General features: G+C 37.6%; 1 protein-coding gene across 9 annotated transcripts in view; it reads left to right on the forward strand.

The window, feature by feature from the left end:
- The window catches only part of MYO1D (myosin ID), a 383024-nt gene that overhangs the window by 105199 nt on the left and 256925 nt on the right, over positions 1 to 20900 (forward strand). For all 9 annotated transcript variants that reach the window (XR_008621644.2, XM_055101291.2, XM_063599124.1 and 6 more), the window contains exons 7-11: positions 3004 to 3120; positions 5685 to 5888; positions 10144 to 10289; positions 10366 to 10480; positions 15090 to 15260. Coding sequence is in view for 8 of the 9 variants with exons in the window: in XM_055101291.2 (XP_054957266.1) it covers positions 3004 to 3120; positions 5685 to 5888; positions 10144 to 10289; positions 10366 to 10480; positions 15090 to 15260 (753 nt within the window). In the remaining variant the exon portion in view is untranslated. The remainder of the gene's footprint in view (positions 1 to 3003; positions 3121 to 5684; positions 5889 to 10143; positions 10290 to 10365; positions 10481 to 15089; positions 15261 to 20900) is intronic.

Here is a 20900-nt window from a genome sequence, read left to right on the forward strand (position 1 = left end):
TAGTAAGACAAAATTAAAATGCATTTTGATTCTCCATTCACTGTTTGTTCAAATGTTGATTTTGATGTACCCTAGAAATAATTTTGTGACCTTTGAGGCATTTCTATTCAGCTTTCAAGTTTTTCCATTTTTTCTCTTTTCTTGCATGCAAGCACTTGCATACACTTACATGCAGGCGTATTTTTGCTCTTTTATTTCTAGTTCATTTTATTTCTAGTTCATCTACTAGTAATTTTACAACTAATTATAATAATAGTTTGTTGATAATAGTTACACTATTATCCTATTTCGTAGGAGGGAAGGTATATAAATGCATATAATAAGATATGGTAGGATATAGATCACAGTATTAATTATTTATTCTAGATGGGTGAGATTATGGATATTTGTGTTCTGTTTTTCCTTATTTAAAAAAATTCTACATCAAAAACTTACTGCTTTCATATTTGGGGGAGAAATAAAAGAAACTGTAAAGGAAAAAGATCTAAGATATGGGAGCTATTTCTTTAAAAAATTCTATTAATCAAAATAAGCTAATTATACCTGCATTATTGGTTTAGCTGTATTTTTATTGCTGTGCATAGAAATTAATGATATTTTGGTTTTTGCAATTAATTTTCCATTATTTGACATTTAAGTTACAACAACTTCACTTTTATGGTCATCTGAGAGCAGGATGTTTGGCTGAAAATGAATTAAAAACAAAAAACAGTAGAGGGCAACACTCCAGCTCTCTGAGAACTAGCCAGAGGCACTTAAAGAATTGTGAAATCAACACCTGGAAAGCCAGTGACTGGGAATGTTTGTTTTCAAATTGTCTTATCGACTAAGTTACTTTTGACCAAGTCGTGTAGAGTCCCCACAGAAAGCAAGTATTAAATTAATAGCCTTTTTTCTAGGTTAAATTTAGCTTAGATTCCCTTTTTATCAAAAATTTCCATGTCTGCTTTCCCCACCTTTTTTTTTTTGCTTCCTAAGAAAAACAAAGAAGTAATAAATGATCATAGTCAAAACCTAAACTATGAACCAAAAGGAAACAAAAATACACTAAATCTTACCATACAGAAATGATTATTGATAATGGTTTGCATCTATATTTATAAATGGAATCATACAATAAATCCTAATTAAATAAACCTGTTTTTATTATAATCTTTCCATGCAAACAAATATAAATTAATATAATAATTTTTATAACTATTAAGTATTGCACTGTGTGTATCTTAACCAGTTCTAAAATGCAGGAGTCATATACAGTTAAGATATTTTGGGTTGCAAGTAAGAGAAGACCCAATTAAAAGTCTCCAAAAACAATAAGAAACTTAATTATCTAGCATAACAAGAAACTCTGAGATAGGACAATTCCAGAATTAGTTAGTTCATTGCCTTAACAATGTTGTCAGGGACCCAGGTGTTTTTTTGGTTGTTTCCCCAACTTACAACTCTGCCACACTCATGGACAGCTCTGTCCTCTTAGGCTGGTTTTCCTTTTAGTCCCAAAATGTCATCAGAAGTTCCAGGAGTCACCTGCAAAGGAGATGTTCATGGCATATGTCCTTTATAAGCTAGGGAAACCTCCCCAAGAACCCTCCTCCACTCATCCCCCATAAACACTTTCCCTCATGTTGTATTGATCAGAATGGCATCCCATGCCTGTGGCTAACCAGTCATTTAGTAAGGGAAATAAGATCACTCTGATGAGTTTAGACCAGTGAAGATTTACCTCTTGAGGCTAGGTAGATGCCAGTCACAAAGGACCTGCACACTTAGAGAGGAGTAAACAAATCAGGGTTCGATTGGCAAGAAAGAAATGAGGGTAGAGGATGGCTGTTAGGTAAGCAGCCAACAGTTCCCCACAGTAGGACATTTAGATTTTATCCAGTTACTTTCCAACTTCAACATGGTTGCAGTTCATAATAATAGTAATATCTGATACTGCTGAGTGGTTTTTTTTGTATGCTGGTGCTAGAGAGGTGCTTTATATAAATTTTCATTCAATTCTGACAACCACCCTGTAAGATATATGTTATTATGCCCATTTTATTTGTGAGGAAGTTGAGGTTCAATGAGGTTAAGTATCTTGCCCAAGGTAAAAACAAAAACCTAGGAGGAGGAGGGGCTGGCCTGGTTGTCTCCTGGACACTAGAGGAACTTGTACTCACCAGGCAGAGAGGTCCCCTTCCAGGGCCCTTCCTCAACAAGTGAGCATCAGGCCAGGTCTCTGTATCCAAACAAGAGGAGAAACTTACTGAGGAAAGAATTGATCAAGCCTCTGCGGCTGCTGCTGTGGTAAAACTAATATAAGCAGTTACTATTGCTTTATTGCGAATTTCTGTTTACGCACTTGTATTTCCAATGTGATGGCCACAGCTCTAAAAGGGCAGGCGATTCATCTTTGAGCTGCCTGTACCAGTTAGTAGAGCTGACTTGTGAAATGCGTATCAAGTGAGTGAAAGAATGAAGTTATAGTCCCAGACTATTTAATAGCTTACTAAATGACTGAGGCTGGCTGTTTTGCTTTTGAGGGCCCGCCTTGCCTCACCTGGAAAATAAACCGCCTGATTATACGAGAGTGAAGTGTTGTTGCCAGCCTAAATAAGACAATTGTGGAACAAAGAGCCACAAACAACAGTAGCCAAGCATGTATCTTGGAGGCTCCCACATTCAGCACTTGCATTTGTGATCTCACATCCATGCCGTTGCCTTCACTGATCATGGAGTGGGGGATCAGCTTGTCTGAGCCAGCTCAGGACTTGCTCCCTCACTGAAGGTTCCAGAAAACGACACAGTGCTTATTTTAGGGCTTTCACGCACAAGTGGGCTTTGTACGTGCTGAATAATGTTGCAACTCGTGAAATAATTTTTATTTTCTCTGGAGACTCACCATCCCCTCAAGTGATTTACTACGAAGGCAAAACCTTGGTATAACTTAGTTTTATAATTGTTGAATTTTAATGCTCATAGGAAATATCTGTAACTTCAGTTTTTCATTTTCATCCCCAGTCTTCTATCAATGATGCTGCCGAATTCAGAGTTGTTGCTGATGCCATGAAAGTCATTGGCTTCAAACCTGAGGAGATCCAAACAGTGTATAAGATTTTGGCTACTATTCTGCACTTGGTGAGTAGGGACACCTCTCAGAATGTATTGTCTTCTGCTGAGAACAGGATGCTTTCTCAGAAGATTTTGTTTTTTCCCTGTAGATTTAAAAAGTATTCAGAGAAAATTTTGTACATATTTTGAAGAAATTACTATGTCTGTGGTTCTTGCCATCATTTTATAATATTATGAGGGATTTTCCAAGCTACTATAGGGTTGGAGACTACTACTTCAGTTGATTGTCTTACTGGTATTGTCAAACTTTGAACTGGTTAATTTTAAGGATAAAGGAATTCAGCAGTGATGTGACTACTAGTGGTATAAATTTCTAGTGGCATTTGAAACATAGAATCGTAGGTTATCGGAACTGGATTTTTAATCATCTCATTTTACAGATTGGGAAATAGCCCTGATGGGTGGCATGACTACCTCAAAGGCACAGCCAGCTCATCCCAGAGCCAACACCATAGACCACTTTTGGGCCACTTGTTTCCCACTATACCACACCAAACTTAGAAGTGAAGAACTGTGTGTTAGATTTCTTTCATTAACATTTATATAATTAGAGATACTTAAAATACACTGAACATATAATCTTACAATAAGAATGACAACATGGATTCAAATCTGGAATAAAAATTACTTTTCACTTAATATAGCAAGATTTAACTCTAAATGAATCAGAAATGTGCAGGATCTTTATGAAAAATATTATATAGCGATATAAACAATAAATGTTCCTGACTAGGAAGACTTTAGTATTATAAATTGTCTCATCTGTTTGAATCAGTTTTTAAATACAGTGCAGCAGTCCTTTTCAGAATCCAAACAATAATTTTATTTTTTGTTGTTTTTTTTTGTTTTGTTTTCTTTTTGAGATGGAATCTCGCTCTGTCACCCAGGCTGGAGTGCAGTGGTGCAATCTAGGCTCACTGCAAGCTCCACCTCCCGAGTTCATACCATTCTCCTGCCCTAGCCTCCTGAGTAGCTGGGACTACAGGCGCCTGCCACCACGCCTGGCTAATTTTTTTTATTTTTAGTAGAGACGGGGTTTCACCATAGCCAGGACAGTCTCGATCTCCTGACCTCGTGATCTGCCCATCTCAGCCTCCCAAAGTTCTGGGATTACAGGCGTGAGCCACCGTGCCTGGCCTTTATTTTGTTTTTAACTTGACCTGTTGATTCTAGAATTTACCTGGAAAAAGATCAAATAAAGTATATTAAAGAAGTGTCGTATAGGGTAGGGTAAGGGAGGAGAGGGAACATGACTAGTTCTACCAAACTTAAAATGATAGTAAAAGCTATAGTACTTTATAACTTTCCACAAATTCAGCACCAGATCAACAGATTAATCAACTGATTGGTTAATGTGCTGGACATTTGGTAGATGGTTATAAGTATGTATTGCTTATTGAATGAGTGGAATATAAATAGACTCAAACACTTGAGGAGATTTAACATATTAAAAAGGTGACATTTCAGCTGGGCGGGGTTGCTCACACCTGTAATCCCAGCACTTTGGAAAGTTTGAGGTGGACAGATTGCTTGAACCCAGGAGTTCCAAGACCAGCCTGGGCAACATGGCAAAACCCCATCTATACAAAAAATACAAAAATTAGCCAGGCATGGTGGCACGCATCTGTAGTCCCAGCTATTTAGAGGGGCTGGGGGTGGAAGGATCGCTTAAGCCTGGGACGTTGAGGCTGCAGTGAGCCATGGTGCACCACTGCATTCCAGCCTGGGTGACAGACCCTGTCTCAAAAAAGAGGTGACATTTCAAATCAGAAAAAGCTAGACTGTTCAATAAGTCCCGTTAGAGCAACTAATCATGTGAAAAATAAAGTTAGATTCTTACTTGATACCACATACCAAAATAAATTGTGGATGGATTAAAAAGTTTAAGGAAAAAGGCCAGGCGCGGTGGCTCACGCCTGTAATCCCAGCACTTTGGGAGGCCGAGGTGGGTGGATCACGAGGTCAGGAGGTCGAGACCATCCTAGCTAACATGGTGAAACCCTGTCTCTACTAAAAATACAAAAAATTAGCTGGGCGTGGTGGCAGGCACCTGTAGTCCCAGCTATTCGGGAGGCTGAGGCAGGAGAATGGCGTGATCCCAGCAGGCAGAGCTTGCAGTGAGCCAAGATCGCACCACTTGCACTCCAGCCTGGGCGACAGAGCGAGACTCTGTCTCAAAAATAAATAAATAAATAAAATTAAAAGTTTAAGGAAAACAAAAACTATAAAAGCATTAGAGGAAAGCATCAAATGCTCATAAACCCTTTGGAGTAGGAATGGTCTAAGTATGACACCAAAGAAAGAGAGACCCTAAGGCAAAAGATTCATAGATTCGATTACATAAAAATGTAAAACTTTTATCTATCAAAAACATACACTGAAAGCAAAAAGATAGATGAGTGTCCGGAGAAAGGGAAAAAGTAGATGAAACACTGTTTTTAGATGTTGAGATGTATAATGTATTTAGGAAAATAGGTACAAACAAGGTCACCTGAATTATATTTTATATTGGCAAATATATCCTTGACATAATGTTTCATAATGTGTTATTTTTTTCACTTTTGATACAGGGAAATTTAAAATTTGTAGTAGATGGTGACACACCTCTTATTGAGAATGGCAAAGTAGTATCTATCATAGCAGAATTGCTCTCTACTAAGACAGATATGGTTGAGAAAGCCCTTCTTTACCGGACCGTGGCCACAGGCCGTGACATCATTGACAAGCAGCACACAGAACAAGAGGCCAGCTACGGCAGAGACGCCTTTGCCAAGGTGAGAGTGTAACTGACCCTATGTCACCTGGTGTTGATCGCAGTTGCAAATTGAGTGAAATCCTGTGAGCATGTATTCAGACATTCTTGAAAGAGGGTTAAGGCTTTTAGAAACCATAATGATACTTTCTGGCCATTGAAGCCTCGGTAAAACTCCCAGATGTAAGCATCACTGCCAAAAAAGGTTCTGAGAAGAGTGGAAGCTGACTGGGGGTGGCGCTCATGAGGGCTTCACGTGCTGCTTCTCTCACTCAATAATGCTTCGCCAGAGTCAACTGACTGAGCTCTGATCCATTTTTTTTAAGTTTTATTTATTTTTAATTGACAATAATTGTATATGTTTATGGGTACAATGGGATATTTCAGGACATGTACACATTATGGAATGATCAGATCAGACTAATTAGCATACCTCTTACCTCACCTACTTACCATTTATTTGTGGTGAGAACATTTAAAATCCACTCTTAGCAATTTGAAACAATATTATTAGTATTATTATTAATAGTCACCACGCTTTGCAGTGGATCACCACAAATTATTCTTCCTGTCTAACTGAAACTTTACCCTTTGACTAACGTCTCACACTTTCTCCATCCACCCCGCTCCTCTAGCCTCTGGTAATCACCATTCTATTCTCTGCTTCTATGAGTTTGACTTTTTCAGATTGCATATAGGTGAGATCATACAATATTTGTCTTTTTGTGCCTGGCTTATTTCACTTAGCATAATGTCCTCCAGGGCTGTGTACTAAGCCTGCAGTGATAGTACCACAATTTATTTAACCATCTTACTCTTAAGTCACCCACTTTACTTCCCTTTTTTGCAACTGCAAACAATGCTGCACGTCTTTATACATCTATGCTTATACACTAGTGCTTTTGTTTCAGCTGGATGGATTCCCAGGAGTGAGCTTGCCAGGTCAAAGGGTATACTTATTTTATTTTTATTTTTTGAGACGGAGTCTTGCTCTGCCATCCAGGCTGGAGTGCAGTGGCACAATCTTGGCTCACTGCAACCTCCACCTCCCGGGTTCAAGTGATTCTCCTGTCTCAGCCTCCCAAGTAGCTGGGATTACAGGAGTGTGCCACCATGCCCAGCTAATTTTTGTATTTTTAGTAGAGACGAGGTTTCACCATGTTGACCAGGCTGGTCTCGGACTCCAGACCTCAAGCGATCTACCTGCCTTGGCCTCCCAAAGTGCTGGGATTACAGGCATGAGCCACCACACGTGCCATATATTTATTTTAAACTTTAAATTTACTGATTTTATGGCTGCATGGTAATATTTTATTGTTACTTTTATTTCATTACTAGTATATTTGAGCATCTTATCATATTTTTGTAGAGTATTTTAACATATTCTAAGAATTGCCTGGGTATATCTTTTGTGCATTTTTCTTTGGAGCTGTTATCTTTTTATTGTCAATTTCTAAGTGTTCTTAGCATATCATAAACTTTAACCCTTTGTCTGTTATCTGTGTGGCAAGCATTGTATTTTCTCACGTCTAACTTTTGTTGTTGTTGTTTTGCTGGTTGATTAGTTTACTGTCTATTTCATTTTTTACTCTTGTAAGTCTTAGGCTTGGTTTTTAGTTTTGGGGGAATTTGAATTTTTCCTAAGTGCAATGGAGAGCAATAGGGAGGACTTTAAGGAGGGGCAATGACATCAAGTTTGCCCTTTTTTTTTTTTTTTTGAGATGGAGTCTCGCTTTGTTGCCCAAGCTGGAGTGCAGTGGCACAATCTCAGCTCACTGAAAGCTCCGCCTTCCGGGTTCATGCCATTCTCCTGCCTCAGCCTCCCGAGTAGCTGGAACTACAGGCGACCGCCACCACGCCCAGCTAATTTTTTATATTTTTAGTAGAGACAGGGTTTCACCATGTTAGCCAGGATGGTCTCCATCTCCTGACCTTGTGATCCGCCCTCCTCGGCCTCCCAAAGTGCTGGGATTAGGTGTGACCAACCGCGCCCGGCCGTTTTTTTGTCTTTTTTTTTTTTCTTTGCTTTTTGAGACGGTGTCTCTCTCTGTCACCCAGGCTGGAGTGCAATGGTATGATCTCAGCTCACTGCAACCTCCACCTCCCAGGTTCAAGCAATTCTCCTGCCTCAGCCTCCTGAGTAGCTAGGATTACAGGCACCTGCCACCATGCCTGGCTAATTTTTGTATTTTTAGTAGAGATGGGGTCTCATCATGTTGGCCAGGCTGGTCTCAAACTCCTGACCTCAGGTGATCTGCCCACCTCAGCTTCCCAGAGTGTTGGGATTACAGGCATGAGCCACTGCACCTGGCAAGTTTGCATTTTTAAAATGATCACTCTGGCCTTAGTATGGAGAATGTTACGGGGGCTAGAGTAAGAATGGAAGCAAAGAGGTCAATTAAGGGGATATTTTGTTAATCCAGGAAAGAGATGAGGGCAGCTTGAATCAGAAAGGTGGAAGTACAAACGGGGAGAGGAGGATGATTTGAAATGGACTGTGTTGAGAAAATAAAATCCATAGGACCTATTATGTGGAGAATGAGAGAAGCAAGGATAATACTTTAACATGGTCTGGCTCCAGCCCACCTCTCCCACCTCATTTTATACCATACCCAGCCCCCCTTTCTTCAGCCCAGCACATTAGTCTTCTCTCAGTCCTCACAGATTATCCTGATCGCTTTCTCCTTCCAGTCACAGGGCCTGTGCACATCTGTTCCCTCTGCTTGGACTGCTCTTCTCTCCTCTCTTGCTTGGCTACCTCTTACTCATCCTTCTGGTCTCAAGTATCACTTTCCCAGAGAGGCCTTCCCTAACCTTCCTGAGCACTGCATAGATTAAATTCCCCTAAGACCCCATGTACCTCTCCTTTAGTGTGGATGTTTATCTGCGAGGTGGGGGGCAAGTGAGAGAGACAGAGAGAATAATTTTTTCCTTCACTCTATTCCCTAAGTTTCTTGGACATTGAGACCATGTTTTTGTTTGCCTAGACCTGTATCTCTAACAAACTATATATAATAAGTATTCGGCAAATATTTGTTGAATAAATCAGTGAATTTCTAAGTGGTGCTATTTATTTGTGGCTAAAAGTAGGATAGGAACAGTTGTTGGAAGAGGAAAGATCAAGAGTCCTTTGAGTTTGAGATGGCTGTGAGCCATTGAAGAGTCAGTGTCAGGTAGACAGTCAAGCTCTTGAGTCAGGAGCTCAGAGACTGTTCTGTGAGTCTGGATTTGGATAATACTTTTGGGAGTCATATTATATTTGTATTATTTAATCCTGGGTGAGATGATTTAGAAGGTGCTAGAGAGTGAAGAGAAGAGTACCAGGAAGAACTCCAACTTTTACAAGTCAGGTAGAAGAGGAGACTCTACCAAAGGTCACCAAAAAGGAACATCCAGTGAACAAAGAGTAAAATTCAGAAAGGCTATTATCCGAAATCCAGAGAGAAGAGTGTTCCAAGAAGGCAGTGAAAACCTAGGTTGAGTGATGCTGAGCGACAGAGCAAGATGCCCATATGAGGTACGAGAAGTATCTACGTAGAGGTGCTGGGAGTCTTTGATGAGCCATTTCAATGGAGTAATAGGATGTAAGTGGAGACTGGAGTGGATTGAAGAGTAAAGGGGAGGTAATGGATATGGGTGAAGAGAGTGGGTAGCTGGCAGGAGACGTTAAGGAAGGTTTTCTGACGATGTGACATTGCAGAGCACATGTGTATCGGGATGTGAATGTGTGTTAGCGTGTGGCGCCTTTGTCCATGTGTGGCTTAGTGTGTGTGTTCTTTTGCATTGGATGTGTGTTCGATTCTCAGGGAATTTCAACCCTTGATCTTTGGCTCAGATCTTCATTTAGCATTAGAAATCAATATTTATATTTTTTAGAATTCATATAGCTTTAGTGGATCATAGATATTAACTCACTAGCTCTCAACTCTTTATAGTTGATGAAATTAATAATAAAGCAATGAACTGGCTTATTCAAAGGATCAGGCAAACTATTGATATAGCCGGGCAGGGAAACATGCCTGGAGAGTGTCGTTGGAATTGGTATAATGACCGGTAATAATCTTTTAAAAATACAAGCTATTTACTTTAGTTTTGCATACATCAGGTAGTTTGGGTTTTTTTTAATGGACAGTCTACATTTTCATTTGTTCTGCTAAGGCCAGTAATGGCTATGCTAAACAGTGAGAAGGTGGACAGGAATTTAAAACTGATCACAAATCCAAACAGAGGACTCATTCCCAAATTGGCAAGCATTTATGATGCTATTTTCCTTGCAGGCAATATATGAGCGCCTTTTTTGTTGGATCGTTACTCGCATCAATGATATTATTGAGGTCAAGAACTATGACACCACAATCCATGGGAAAAACACTGTTATTGGTGTCTTGGATATCTATGGCTTTGAAATCTTTGACAACAACAGGTAAACGGAAAAGATACTTAAAACCTTGTTGCCTATTTTCTATTTGTTGAAACTTAATTTATTCCTTTTCTTGTAGTTTTGAACAATTCTGTATCAATTACTGCAATGAGAAACTGCAGCAGCTATTTATTCAGCTGGTTCTGAAGCAAGAACAAGAGGAATACCAGCGGGAAGGGATCCCCTGGAAACACGTGAGTGGACTCTTATGGAAAATGCCTTCATGTGTTTCTCATATTATTGATAATGTCAAATTTTATTTTAGGTATTTCTTGATCTTTTGGGGGTATTTGAAACATCTGAACCTTAGCTTTCCTTTTTGGGATATGTAAATACAATTAATTTCATCATTTTTAGGTGGGATTGCTATAATTTGATAGACTGCCTTGTTGATGCCCAGAACATCCTGAGTTAGAACCAGTAAACCTGTTTTCACTTTATGGCTGATACCACGTGGACTTACTGGTTTATATCTGTCTGTTAGGTTTAGCATACTTTATTAAGTTATACCTTAAATTGGCTGAACTTTGCTTCAGAATCTAGTTTCTTCTTCCCCTTTTCCTCCTTTTTCTCCTCTTCTGCTTTGTAGACTATATGGTATTTTATTGTCTTCAGTTAATGTTGTTTATATTCTCTGAAACCTACACATTAAAATACTTGTTTTACTTTGCATTTTCTTGTGTATTACACTTCAATTATCACCTCTACTCTAATCAATCTTTGGGAACTTTTGTATTTGTCAGAGGCAAACTAATCTGGTAAGATATAGCTGGAAAGTATAATGGGTGCACAGTGCAAACCACAGAGATCAAAGCTAAAAGGCATGACTTGTTTGGTTTTTAAATTTCCTGTGATAAGACCTTCTGTTTATGATAGAAATGAGACATAGTAATTTTTCTTGTAAGTTTGCATTTTTAAGCAATTTTGAGAATAAACTTGAAAAATACAAAAACTTTTAAGTTTCTGTAGTTTGAGTTTATATGATTGTTCATCCTCTTGCCAGAGAATAGAAATGAAGCCAGTATTTGTTTTTTGTTATCCAATATAATAGCAGCAAAAAAATATTGGAAATACTGTATTTAAATGACTTTTATCTTCCTTCCTACCTTTCTATTTTCTATTTCCTCTCATTCTGAAATAAAGAGACAATGATATAACAAATAGCTTTCCCACCTCAAAATTGTATCTGCCTTCCATCATGTGTTAAACGTTAGAATACCATAAAAAAGTTGCTCAGGTATATTGGCATAAATTTTACCTATCTGCATATAAACCAAAGGGCTATTTTATATAAGAATTATCTGTAGTTTGACTTAAATAATGAACTCTTCTAATACAATTAAAATTTAATTCAATTCAATTAAGTGTATATGAAGCTTTCTAAGAATGTTGTATAATACACGGTATAACTGAAGCTTGGATTTTTAATACCAAATTTAATCATAAAACTTGTTATTCAAATGTGATTTCAAGATACTAGTCAAAAATATCCTTTCACAATCAGAATATCAAATTTCACAGACATAATTGACAACAGGGTAAGTAATGCAGTGGACTGTTCCAAACATCTCAAAAAGAATCAAGAATCCCAAAATGCAAAAAATTTTCGCTAAATAAACCAAGAACTATTTGTCCTAGAGGGAGCAGAAGGCTAACTCCAAGGTAACAGTTACTTACTACATGGCAGATCCCCCCACAATTAGAATCTCTATTCTGGGTAAAACCCCAAACTTCTAAACATAGTGATTCTTTTTAAAAGATTTTTTATTATGGAAAATTTTAAACACACATTAAGAAGACAGACTATAGTACAGTAAACCCTATATACCCATCACCTGGCTTTAACACATACCAGTTGATTGCCAGTCTTATGCCATCTGTACTATACCCACCTACTCCCAGATTATTTTGAAGCAAATTTCAGATATCACATTATTTCATCTATTCAATTGGGTATCTATTCAGTAAATATTTCCATGTATTTCTCTAAGAGAATTTTACAAAAACCATAATCACAATGCCATTATCATACCTAAAACATTAACAAAAATTCCTTAATATCATAAAATATCCAGTCAGTATACATGTTTCATATTTCCTTAGTTGTCTTCTGGTTGTTGTTTTGCAGGTTAAATTTGGATCCAAATAAGTTTCTTACATTATGATTGATTGATAGGTCTCTTGCATATCTATAGATTTTCTCCATGTTTCTTTTTTTCCTTGAATGATCTCTCTTTGCAATCTTGTGTTGAAGAGAATGAGTCATCTGTTATGGAGTTCCCCACAGTCTGGATTTTGCTAATTGCATTCCTCAGGTGCCATTTAATATGTTTCTCTGTTTCTTGTATGTCCTGTATATTGGTTGTTAGATCTAGAGTCTTGACTGGATTCAGAGTCAGTTTTTTTCCACAGGCCATTTCATAGACTGTGTGTGAACTTCCACCAGGAGGTTCATAATGTCTGGTTATCTGGTACATTCACTTTTAAAAGCTTTCAATGCTGTAGTCTGCAAATCATTTTAACTATTGAGAACTTGATACTCAAGCACAAAGCTGTTTTATCTGGAGTGGGTATGAAAGGCCAGAGCCCCATATCCCTAAGCTACCCCATCACAAGTCTTCTGGCTCCTGGTATCCCTTAGGAAACCTTACGGGAATGCCAAGTTGCTGGAAGAACTTAGTTTGAAAACTACTGGTTTAAGCAATGTTTGAAGCAGTATTAAACTTATAAACTGAAAGTTACTAGCAGAGACCAATAGCTTTTAGTAATATAATTGGGATTTTAGGGAAGGTAATTCTTTAGTCCCTGGGGCAAAAGACTTCGTCTTTAATTTCATAGTCCCGAAGTCTAAGATGTCAACTATTAATATAGAGCTCCTACTTTTTGAGTATTTTTAGGATTTTTTTTCCAAAGATGGAAATAACTTTTCTCCCTAATTAGAAATATAATAAATGCCCATAATGAAAGTAAATATTTAGACCTACACTGCTTCACCTCAGTACTACTGAAATTTTGTGCCAGATAATTCTTTGTTGTGGAGGCTGTTCTATGCATTGTAGGATGTTTAGCAGCATCCCTGGCCTCTCCCCACCAAATGACAGTAGCACCCCTACCCCATTTTGACTAGAAATGTCTCCTGATATTGCCAAATGTCCCCTGGTGAGCAAAATTCCCCCTATTTGAGAAACTTTAGTTTAGACAAATCAGAAAAGTATAAAAAACAAAGTAAAAACTACCCAGTTTACAGGTTTCAGTCCATAAGATACAGAAGAGAACATGCAAGACTAGAAATGGAGCTAAAAGCCATGTACAAATAACTGGCATAAAACCTTGGATTTTAAAGCATGAAATGGGAATACATGAGTCACTTGAATGGTCTATTATGAGTATATAGACCTTATAGAAGGTAATGGAGACAGCAATCAGTTTAGGTAACTCCTGCGTAAGATGGGACATAGCAAGATTAAACTGTGTGATCATAAGCTGCCCCTCTTTGAGATGTGCAGCTTGCCTGAGTTGGCCTTTCTTTGTGTGCCTTCTGTGTGTAGTGATAGGTACATTGCAGGCTGTCAGAATAAACAGGTGTGGCAGAGGATTGTTGGACAAACCTTGTACATGTATAGTTGCTGAAAAGCCAGAAGTTATTTATAACTTCATTCAGCTTGTGGAAGTAAAGGAAAAGCTTTTTCTTATCTTTTATAGATATTTATTTCTCAGAATTAAATTCTTTATATTATGCCTAGAAAAATGTCAAAATTCTACTGAATTTTTTCAAATTGTTCAAAATTCTATTGAAGCTTTTTAACTTTGGGGAAACCAAAAGAAATGCTCTTTTGGATTTTAGTCATTCAGGGTCATGTAACTAAAAATGCAAGTTCTTTTTTTTTTTTCTGTTTTAAGTGGAGTTTATTTAACACTAAGAGATAAAGGGTTGTTAACAAACACAATGACAAATGGACATCTGATTGGGATGAGGCATTATCCTGTACACATAATGTTGATATTTTTGTGTACCCTCAGTGCATAGCATTTACACATAGAGCCACTACTGCACAGCACAAGAGTATCTGAAGAGGCTGAATCAGAGTAAGGCTGTTTAAAAGACTGAAATTTTTTAGTATGTATATTCTGTATGAAAACAGAACTTTTGAACTGGCAGGTAGAAGGCAACTCTGCCAAACACTACAGTTAAAGCCCCCACTTTAGTGCACAGTTCCACCCCTTCCATCTGCATGCATGACACATTAACAGTATTTAAAGGTAAACGAGGCACTTTGTGGCAAATGCAGCCATCGTTATGAACATATTGCACAACATTTCTAGAACTAAACATTTAACTTGTACCCTACTTTTATAAAATTGCAAGTTTTGTGTAGTACCTTAACTTTATTATGAAGTAGTATATCAGATAGTACTTTAAGGTTATTTGTTGGCCCTTTGTGGAAGGTGGACCTTACAGTTAATGGCAGGCAGATTGGTATGAAGGAGTAGGGTTGGGTGTGGGATCTGGAGGCAGGATTAAAATGAGTTTGTAATGGGAGAAATGGTGTCTACCTTATTATCTTTGCCTTGGGTGTACTAATCTCAGACAGTGTATTTCATGATAGAAAGTTAACAAAGAAATTTAAAAATAAACCTCTGTTAGAATGTGTACTCTTTTTAGCGTAAGACCTCTTTAATGTTATTCACACATTTGACACCAAAGTAGTTTTACCTGAACTCCTGATACAAATGGGGGCATCAGGGTTTAACCTGGCCTGGTCACTGTTCTCTTCAGAATTCCCTCCTTGCTGTGTCCTACAGATTGACTACTTCAACAATCAGATCATTGTTGACCTCGTGGAGCAACAGCACAAAGGGATCATTGCAATCCTTGATGATGCTTGCATGAATGTCGGCAAAGTCACCGATGAAATGTTTCTTGAAGCACTTAACAGTAAATTGGGCAAACACGCACATTTTTCCAGCCGAAAGGTATATGTGTTTAATGACACCTTCTTCCTTTTATCTGTGAGGTTCTCCTTATTGTTTGATGGAGTTCAACGACTTTATATGTTGGGATAAAAGAATGTCCCCTTTAATAAGAAAGAAAAGTCACAAACATTCATTAAATGATTTGTTGCTGTGGATAAATTCTGCCTCTCTGGTTTATAGTATGAAGAAATTGATAAAATCATGTTAATCCAGGAGAGGGAGCTCCAGACTATGCAATTTGGTAGAAACAGGAAAAATGAGCATGATTCTTTAGAAAGCATGATGTCATTTGTAACCAATAGATGTAGAGTCCTTGCTCATGTGCTAGAATTTTGCTCCTGCATCTGATAATTCTGGCATGGAAAATAGCTTTTGTCCTTGACTTTTTACTGTAATCCTCAGTAACAAAATGTGTTGTGCACTCTGCTGTACTTCTTCAGATCATATGACTTTCTTGAAAACAGAGAGATTCTAGTTGTAATTCTAGTTATTACAGAGAAACTTATTCATTAAATAAATGGGTATCCTTTTAACTCTCCATTTTTCAGGATCTAAAAATGTGATAAACAGATCACATATCTGTAGTAATTGGTGACAATTGTGATTATCAGACCTTTGTGCTGATATGGACATATCATTTGCATGGAATATTCCATTTGCATGGAATATGTTTGCTATTAATATTTGTTCAAGAAATTTGTGTTAGAAGAGGAACACATCATCATCGCCCCTGAGACTTCCCTACACATAGTCTTGTCTAGTAACCATATGCTAAAGGGAAAACAGGCCCCTGCTCCTTCACATCCATAGAAAAAGGGGGCAAACATTTCTGCCTCTCCAGAGTTCCATATAAATCTCTGACACTGCCATTTTTTAGTGTGAATAAAGTCTATTTTCTAACTTATCTCCTTTGAAATTATGTAATCAGAACAGAGAAATTCCACAATTAACTAGCTAAAGCCCACATCGTCAAGAAATAGATTACTAGCTGACATTTATTTTAGGCCAGTTTTTTCTAAAATATTCTCCTTGGTCTGTTACTGAGGATTGATAGTAACCCTACTACAAGTTGGCTTTCAGATACTACAGTCTGCTCTTTCATGTTAGGGTTTTGGGTTAGAGGTACTGCTTCAGTCATTCCCTATTTACACCACAAATACCTAATAAGTGCTTCTTATCTTCCAGGTGCAATCCTAGGTGCTGGGGACAGAGTACTGGGCAAAGTTAGAAGTCACCTAAATAATTTAGAGTGATGCTTTTAAAGATGGCATGATTACATGGGCAAATGTCCTATCTTTGAGGGAAAGTTTATAAATGCCCTTTATAATCACAGTTCAGGTTTGGAGACTCACTTAGCACGGTGCCTACCAGATGGTAGACATTCAATCAGTGTTTGTAAAGTTGAATTGAATTGTTCCCAATCATGTCAAATAAATCTTATTTAAATTTTCATTTAAATTAGCTATGAGTCTCACATGAGAAATCAAATCCACCTCATTTTGATATCTTCTACCTTGGCCATTTATATACCTGAATTAAATGTGTCAACCAAATATTTTGAAATATAATATCATTCCTTTTTTTTTTTTCTTTTGAGATGGAGTCTCACTCTGTTGCCCAGGCTAGAGTGCATGGTGCAATCTTGGCTCACTGCAACCTCCGCCTCCCGAGTTCAAGCGATTCTCCTGCCTCAGCCTCCCAAGTAGCTGGGATTACAGGCACCCGCCATCATGCCCAGCTAATTTTTGTGTTTTTGTAGAGACGGGGTTTCACCATGTTGGCCAGGCTGGTCTTGAACTCCTGACCTCAGTTCATCTGCCCACATGGGTCTCCACAAGTGCTGGGATTACAGGCATGAGCCACCGCGCCCAGCCATGTCATTTGTAAGAGTAACTGTACATACTACATCAGTATTTGCTACTGATTTGACATGAAATGCTAAATAGTAATTTGTCTGTGGAGAGGATTTTCTTTTTCTTTTTCAAATTTGTGGGAGCCCAGGTTTCCCAACTTTCAGACCAAGTAGCTCTTTCTTTTGGTATCCCTAAGACAAGTGCTGAGGTAGTGATTATTTGTTTATTTATTTATTTTTATTATTTTAGATCTGGGGGGTGTACATGTTCAGGTTTGTTACATGGATATATTGCATAATGGTAAACTTTGGGCCTCTAGCTTACCTATCACACAGATAGTGAACATTGTACCCAATATGTAATTTTTCAACCCTCACCCCCCTGCTTTTGGAGTCCCCAGTGTCTTATTTCCATCTTTGTGTTCATGCATATGCATTGTTTAGCTACCACTTACAAGCGAAAATGTACATTATTTCACCTAGTATAATGGCCTCCAGCTCTACCCCTGTTGCTGCAAAGGACATGGTTTCATTCTTTTTTATGGCTGCATAGTATTCCATTATATATATGTATATCACATTTTCTTTCTATCCAATCATTTGTTGATAGACACTTAGATTGATTGTTTCCATGACTTTGCTATTGTGAATAATGTTATGGTAAACATACGAGTACAAATATCTTTTCGTTATACCTGGTAGTGGAATTGCTAGATCAAATGGTAGTTCTATTTTTAGAACTACCATTTAAAAGAAATGTTTACATTCTTTGAGAAATCTCCATACTGTTTCCCATAGAAGTTGTATTAATTTACATTCCCACCAACAATGTATAAGCATTTCCTTTTCTCCACATCCATGCCATCTGTTTTTGACATTTTTAGTAATAGCCATTCTGACTGGTATAAGACGATATCTTATTGTGGTTTCAATTTATATTTCTCTGATGATTAGTGATGTTGAACATTTTTTCAAATGTTTGTTGGCTGTTTGTATTTCTTCTTTTGAAAAATACCTGTTCATGTTCTTTGCCTACTTTTTAATGGGGTTATGTGATTTTTTTGTTATTTAGTTATTTGAGTTCCTTGTAGATTCTGAATATTAGTCCTTTGTTGGAGGCATAATTTACAGATATTTTCTCTGATTGTGTAGGTTTTTTGTTTACTCTGTTGGTTATTTCTTTTGCTGGGCAGAACCTTTTTAGTTTAATTAAGTCTCATTTGTTTTTGTCACATTTGTTTTTGAGGTCTTGGTCATAAATTCTTTGCCTAGGCCAATATCCAGGAGAGTTTTTCCTAGGTTTTCTTCTAGGATTTTTATAGCTTCAGGTTTTATATTTAAGTCTTTAATTCATCTTAAGTTAGTTTTTGTGTATGGTGAGAGACAGGGGTCCAATTTCATTCTTGTGTATATGGCTAGCTGTTTTTCCCAGTACCACTTAGTGAATAGCGTATGCTTTCTCCATTGTTTATTTTTGTCAACTTTGTCAAGGATCAGTTGATTGTAGGTATACAGCTTTATTTCTGGGCTCTCTGTTGTGTCCCATTGATCTATATGTCTATTTTTGTACCAGTGCCATGCTGTCTTGGTTACAATAGCCTTGTAGTATAATTTTGAAGACAGGGTAATGTGATGCCTCTGGTTTTGTTCTTTTTGCTTAGAATTGCTTTGGCTATTTGGGCTGTTTTTTGGTTCTATATAAACTTTAGGATTGTTTTTCTAATTCTGTGAAAAATGACATTGGTAATTTGATAGGAATTGCATTGAATTTTTAGATTGCTTTGGTCAGTATGGGCATTTTAATGACATTAATTCTTCCAATCCATGAGCATTGTATGTTTTTCCATTTTTTGTGTGTCATCTATGACTTCTTTCGTCAGTGTTTTATAGTTCTCCTTGTAGAGATCTTTCACTTCCCTGTTTAAATATATTCCTAGGGTTTTCTTTTGTGTGAGTGTTTGTGGATATTGTAAATGGGATTGAGTTCTTGATTTGGTTCTTAGCTTCAGTGTTATCAGTCGTGTATAGAAATGCTTATTTATTTTTGTACATTGATTTTATATCCTGAAACTTTATTGAAGTTGCTTATCAAGTCTAGGAGTCTTTTGGAAGAGTCTTTAGGGTTTTCTAGGTATTAGATCATGTTATCAGTGAACAGGAATTATTTGACTTCTGTTTTCCAGTTTGAATACCTTTTATTTCTTTGAGATAGAGATTTTTAAAATGTGTTCTTCTTTGATTTTTACCTAATGAAGAAAAGAAATGATCAAACTATCAAAATATTTTAATCACTGTGAACTGTTTATTACATATGCTATTCTGTGTGTTGAGCTGGATATCATCATTTGCTACGGGTTACTGATTAGCTAGACTTATTGGCATGTTAAATTAGAGGTTTCTGTCTTGTAACAGTTATTTCATTTAGGGACTACATTGCTTCTTCCGCATTAAAGTTACCATGGAGAGACAGGCAAATAATCCAATAAAGCATAAAATTATTATTTAAATTATTAATATAAAAAGTTAAATGATAAATACATAACTGCTATTACCAAAAAAATAAAGAAAAATCTAAAACCTCCTGTGTTCAGATCAGTTGCAACTTTGCAGTATCCAAATGTAAGAATGTTCCATTAGTGTAGACATCTCTTGGGTCCTTTTCCTTAAGGGGTTTTATAAATAAAACGGTTTGTAAAAGGGGTTAATAAGAGAGAGAGCAGAAAAGGGGAATTAAGTATTTTGGAGACCTCTCTGTATGGTAGATGCTTTGTTCTCAATAGTTCATTTAATCCTCAGAACAACTCTCTGAGATAAGTAATTATTAAAGAAGTCAGAGTGAATAGATGGTAGAGGCAAGATTTGAACCGTGGAGGTCTGACTCTAATTTCCTGTAATTATTCACTTGTCAAATTAATAGAATACACCTTTCAGGTTGAGATTATTTGTTATCGAACATTAGAACCTAAGTGGTTTTTGTATATTTCCCTAGGAAAATTTATTTATGTATTTATTTATTGAGACAGAGTCTTGCTCTTGTTGCCCAGGCTGGAGTGCAGTGGCATGATCTCGGCTCACTACAAGCTCTGCCTCCCAGGTTCATGCTATTCTCCCGCCTCAGCCTCCCGAGTAGCTGGGACTACAGGCGCCTGCCACCACGCCCGGCTAATTTTTTTTTATTTTTTTAATAGAGACGGGGTTTTACTGTGCTGGCCAGGATGGTCTCAATCTCCTGACCTCGGAATCCGCCCGCCTCGGCTTCCCAAAGTGCTGGGATTACAGACGTGAGCCACCACGCCTGGCCTCCCCAGGGAAACTTTTGTGGACTCTCCTAGACTATGTCTGCTTAAGAAACTATAAGATTCCAAGTGATTCTTAACAGGGCAGACAAAGAAGTCTAGATGCTACTGTAACAAGGAAGATTGTATGAAGTCATAGAGACCTCCACAGCCATGTAAAAACTGCCTTCCCATAAACTATTCCTCTTCAGGGAGAAAAGGAGCTGCAGAAGCTTTATCTTCTGTGAAATAATAGTCCTGAACTGGAGTCTCAGCTTAGCAGACAGATGAGCCAGGCCTCCGTGTACATAAGAGAGCACAGATGTTACATTCGATTCCAGGAGTCCTTTCCAGGGGTACCAGTTACTAGCTATGTGATCTTGGGCCAATTGCTTAACCTCTTTGAACCTCAGTTTCCATGTGTGTAACAGAGAGATTGTTGTCAGCATTGTTGTCAGATTATATGTCAGCATTGAGGACTGAATAAGATGTATATGCCTAACAACTAGTAAG

Source organism: Pan paniscus, chromosome 19 (genome assembly GCF_029289425.2).
Source record: "Pan paniscus chromosome 19, NHGRI_mPanPan1-v2.0_pri, whole genome shotgun sequence".
NCBI classification, from domain to species: Eukaryota; Metazoa; Chordata; class Mammalia; order Primates; family Hominidae; genus Pan; species Pan paniscus.